Source organism: Sinocyclocheilus anshuiensis, unplaced genomic scaffold, assembly GCF_001515605.1.
Source record: "Sinocyclocheilus anshuiensis isolate Anshui unplaced genomic scaffold, SAMN03320099.WGS_v1.1 scaffold62, whole genome shotgun sequence".
In the NCBI taxonomy this organism is placed as follows: domain Eukaryota; kingdom Metazoa; phylum Chordata; class Actinopteri; order Cypriniformes; family Cyprinidae; genus Sinocyclocheilus; species Sinocyclocheilus anshuiensis.
In genome coordinates this window covers 1,423,873-1,428,780 of record NW_015544180.1, presented here as the reverse complement: position 1 = coordinate 1,428,780, position 4,908 = coordinate 1,423,873, and the positions used below count along the sequence as shown (strand labels likewise).

Below are 4,908 nucleotides of genomic sequence, written 5' to 3'. Positions count from 1 at the left end.
CGTCAGAATGAGAGTTCAAACAGCTGATAAAAACATCACAATAATCCACACCACTCCAGTTCATCAGTTAATGTCTTTTGTTATTATTGTTGTTAACTTTAAACCATCGCTTCTGGCCAAAATACGAGTTCATAATCATAATAAAGCCTCCTCCAGTGAAAAAGTCCATCTCCTGTTTTCCTCTCACATCAAACTCCACCCACTTATCGGTTTAGAACTGTTTTTGCTTATTCTGTGCATAATTCTCTCCAGATTCAGACGAGACAATTTTTTATTCCACTGGAGAAAGTTTATGAATTATGGACTTTAGCTGTGTCTCATTTATGGATTTGTTTCTTACAAACACACAGGTTTTCACTTCACAAGACTTCTGGCCAAAATACGAGTTCATAATCATAATAAAGCCTCCTCCAGTGAAAAAGTCCATCCCCTGTTTTCCTCTCACATCAAACTCCACCCACTTATCGGTTTAGAACTGTTTTTGCTTGTTCTGTGCATAATTCTCTCCAGATTCAGACGAGACGATTTTTTATTCCACTGGAGAAAGTTTATGAATTATGGACTTTAGCTGTTTAAAGTCAAAAATGTCTCAATTATGGATTTGTTTCTTACAAACACACAGGTTTTCACTTCACAAGACATTAACTGATGGACTGGAGTGGTGTGGATTACTTGTGGATTATTGTGATGTTTTTATCAGCTGCTTGGACTCTCATTCTGACGGCACCCATTCAATGCAGAGCATCCATTGCTGAACAAGTGATGCGATGCTGCATTCCTCCAAATCTGTTCTGGTGTGGATTATTGTGATGTTGTTATCAGCTGTTTGGTCTCTCATTCTGACGGCACCCATTCACTGCAGAGCATCCATTGCTGAACAAGTGATGCGATGCTACATTCCTCCAAATCTGTTCTCAACAAACTCATCTACATCTCGGATGGCCTGAGGGTGAGTACATTTTAAGCTCATTTTTTGTATGACCTATTCCTGCAATGCAGTGACACTCATGGAACAATAATTTAATGATTCAGTCTTGCATTTAAATGTCACTCCCACGGTTCTGTGTGATGCTGTACGATGGCAAACACACCTCATGTGGCTCTTTTTCCAGGAAATGATGTGAAAGACCGTGGAGACGAGGAACAGAGCGATCAGACCCATGCCGTAGACCCAGGCCGTGATCCGCTCCCAGCGGTCATCTGACAGCCGGTGTAACAGAGCCATTCCCACGAACGCCGGCACAATCAGCAGCTACAGACACAGACAGAGAGGATTAAAGAGAAAAAATAAGCATTTAATACGCAACATTTTCATGACTCCAAATGAGCATTCAGGTGGATCTCTTTGATTCTGTTCATTAAAGGGGTCATATGATGCTGCTAAAAAGAACATTATTTTGTGTATTTGGTGTAATGAAATATGCACCAAGAGCTTGTAACACTCCAAAGAGAAAGGAAAAATTGAAATTGCATCATATGACCCCTTTAAAGAGTGAATGTTCGTTACCGCATGGGTGTAGCAGTTGGCCGCGTGCTCATAACACGTGGGCTGGTAACGGCAGTTTGCAGCCGCGCGGGTGTTCATAAACCTGAAACACAAATAACAAACCAGACTGACCTCATTTGATACATGTTTGGACCAATGTTATTATCGTTAACTACAATTATTATTTTTTTAATTCATGTTCATTGGAAAAAAAAAAAAATAAATAAATAAAACAAAATCTAAAAATGTTAGGCTAGTTATTAGTTATACTGTCAGTAAATATTCCGGTTAGTTGCCAATAAAATAATAATAAAAGATTTTAAAAATAATAATAATAATAATAAAACAGACAAAAGCACACAACAAAATTACTAAAACTGTAGCTACAATTAAATTCAAAACAGAAAATACAAAAATAAAAATGTATAAATACTATAATACTATATTACTGATATTAAACACCATTATGAAACGATAGAAATAATGTAGTGACCAAGAATGTTAAACTATTTGTCAAAAAAATAAATAAAATAAAATTTCGCGCAGAAGCCTTTAGATCAAAATGTTTTCATCATGACAAACATAAATGCATTCAAATGTTTCCAAAATACACACTACAACACTTCTACATGAAAATAAAAATCAAATTAAACTCAATTAAACACTTGTTAAGAGAAAATAGTCATTTATACTTCTGTATCAGTCTAAAATATAAATGTAAAATACAAAGTCATGCTTTTTGTGAGCATAGACAACACCGTGACTCATTCTGAGCCGCTTTGGCATTTTCTCCCAGATCTTTCTCTATCACTGATGATGATCCCCATCAGTAAACGGACACCAGCCCGAGGACGTGAGCTCATGATCTGCAGTGTGACTCATACAGATGTTCTGCTTTTCTCAGGTGTGTTTCCTCGTTTGTTTTATTTGAGTCCTAAACTCCTCAAAGATGCAGCAATGATGTCAAGCATGGTGGTGTGTGTGATGCAGTGGTGCATGCTCATTAAAAACACACATGCATCAATGTGCATGCTGCATTCCCCGCTCCCTGCGTCCCAACACCCATGCGGACCAGTTCTGACACCGCTGATGTTTGGAGAGCAGATATCATACCAGAAAACCACAATCAGACTGCATAGACCATCTGATTTCAAAGCAACGTCTGATCTCTAAACGGAGCATTTTGCTGGCATGATCAGACCACAGGACATGCTTTTAACTTAATTTATGTTTTGATCCATGAATACAGCATGCATCTAAAAGCATGCATCTAAAATATATTGCATAAAAAGAGATCAGACCATGCACTGAAATGTAACAATCAGGTCACATGATGAACTTATCTCAGTGCATAGTCTGATTCCAGCATCCAAAACAAAGTTCATGGTCTGATCTGTGATTATACAATATATAGCCAATAAAACACGTGATCTGTAAATTATGCATGGTTTGATCTCCAAATAGAAAATCAATAAAACCCTTATTGGCTTGAATTGCACTGATTTGCACTGTCAGATCTCTAAATAGAGAATATAGCGTCAATAAAATACATGTTCTGCTATGTATGCATGATCTGAATACATTAATAAAGATCATGCATTGAAATAAATGCATCACATCAGGATGTGCCTGTATGTCAGTGAACGGTCTGATCTCAACATAGCACAAAATCAATAAAGATGCATGATCTGATCGCTGGATATAGTTTACAAGATGATGCATGCCATGGTTTCTGAACAAACAGTCTATGAATTAACAATAAAGATATCACCAGCAATAACAGAGAGACAAGACAATGCATGGTAATCGGACCCGTTAGCCTCTGCACTCACCTCTGGAAACTATTAACCCTCTTCATCTCGCCAATTCACAAATAAAAACACAGTGTTAAATCAATCAGATGATGAAAATTAATCAGATGTCCGAGGCCTGCGACGAAATCCCCATTCACAAAAAACAAAACAATCCCCGGTCGAAACTAAACGCGTCTGTGCCACCATTACTGCTCAGATACACCCTAAATCATCCGTAAGAGTCCGTTTTGTCACATCATTCCATCTTGCGTCCGATCCCTCTCTCTTTCTCTGCCTTTATCCCTCTTTCTGTGCCACTCGGAAGCCGGAGTTGTACATTTTAAGAATTTTTTTCCGCACCCTTGATTGACGGGGCCTTCAGCCAATGGGAGCGCTGTCGGTCATTGCGCTCAACCAATCATCGGCGAGAATGACATGGCTTTGTTTGACACAACAATGGAGGGCGGGGCGTACGGTGACGCGAGAGTTGCCATATCTGTTTGAGTGTGTCCTGTTATTCAAAAGTGACACTGAAAAGGACAAATGACGCTTTACCTTTGTCATTCAGTTGAAATATAAAACGATAACTATTAAGTGTAACTGTAACCTAAACCTAATGACGCGAACAGCAAACCAGCTTTACTTCTTATCGTTATTTCTCAAATGTTCTGTTTGGACATGTGCAATCTTTAAAATACCTCGGAGTACCATGTAAATACCATGGTATTTGCATGTGGTAATCATTGACTGCTTCGGTGGCCAAGGACACATTTAATAGTCAATACTATCAAGTAGCATACTTTAGGCTAGCATGTAAATCAGTCATTCTTGAGACGTGGGACAAAACAGGTCCAGCAATGGTAACTGCTATTAGGTTTAAAAATAAAAATATTTTCAATTTTAAATGTCACTAGGGATTAATAATAGAATGTATTTAACACCATTATCACCTTCAATTTAATTTTCTCATTATTATACCAAATCTGTGTTTATTAATGTCCTCTCACTACGTCTAAAACAGTGTGTCCACAGAGAATGGTTCAAGCATTCATATGCAATAAAATGGATAAAAATGTTTATTAATGATGAAAAAGAGCTTGTTTTATCAAAAGTAACACTTAATATATCCTAGCAAGGTAGTTTTTTAATGACAAAGCATAGCTCAGTAGCTTAGTACACATAAGATACATAAATGTAGTTTCATTTGTCTGAGTACAAGGTTTTATTTTTTCCATTTTGCACCCTGTTTTGTCCCACTTCTCAAGAATGACTGAAATACAATGGTATATGGAAATAGTAATCATCCACTTCCAAAGTATGTGGTTTTACCAGGTGATACCATAGCACTCCATCTGCCGGTCCTCTGATCTCTTTACTTTATATGCTATAGCATCTGATATTTTTTTCTGATATCATCAAAGTGACATAATTGCCATGAGTGCTTTTCTCTCAGTTTGATTGCATGTGTGTTGTATGTGTAGCCTAATTGTGCTCCTGTTTTTGAGCTGAATTTCCCCTCAGGGATGTAGGAATATTTGTCTCGTCGGACTGGCAGTTCTTCTGAACGATTTTGTGTATGAACACACACACACACACACACACACACACACACACACACACACACACACG

The 4,908-nt window shown here is 37.8% G+C and overlaps 1 protein-coding gene across 2 annotated transcripts in view; it reads right to left on the bottom strand.

Annotated features, from left to right (window-relative positions):
* The window catches only part of LOC107696363 (monocyte to macrophage differentiation factor-like), a 30,261-nt gene that overhangs the window by 19,283 nt on the left and 6,070 nt on the right, over positions 1-4,908 (bottom strand). The window contains exons 1-3 of one of the 2 annotated variants that reach the window (XM_016496661.1): positions 3,319-3,975; positions 1,508-1,589; positions 1,092-1,252 (exon numbers count right to left, since the gene is read on the bottom strand). In XM_016496661.1, the coding sequence (XP_016352147.1) occupies positions 1,092-1,252; positions 1,508-1,589; positions 3,319-3,344 (269 nt within the window). In that variant the 5' untranslated portion in view covers positions 3,345-3,975. Of the gene's footprint in view, positions 1-1,091; positions 1,253-1,507; positions 1,590-3,318; positions 3,976-4,908 lie in introns of those variants that run through there. The other variant, XM_016496662.1, reaches the window with a different exon arrangement.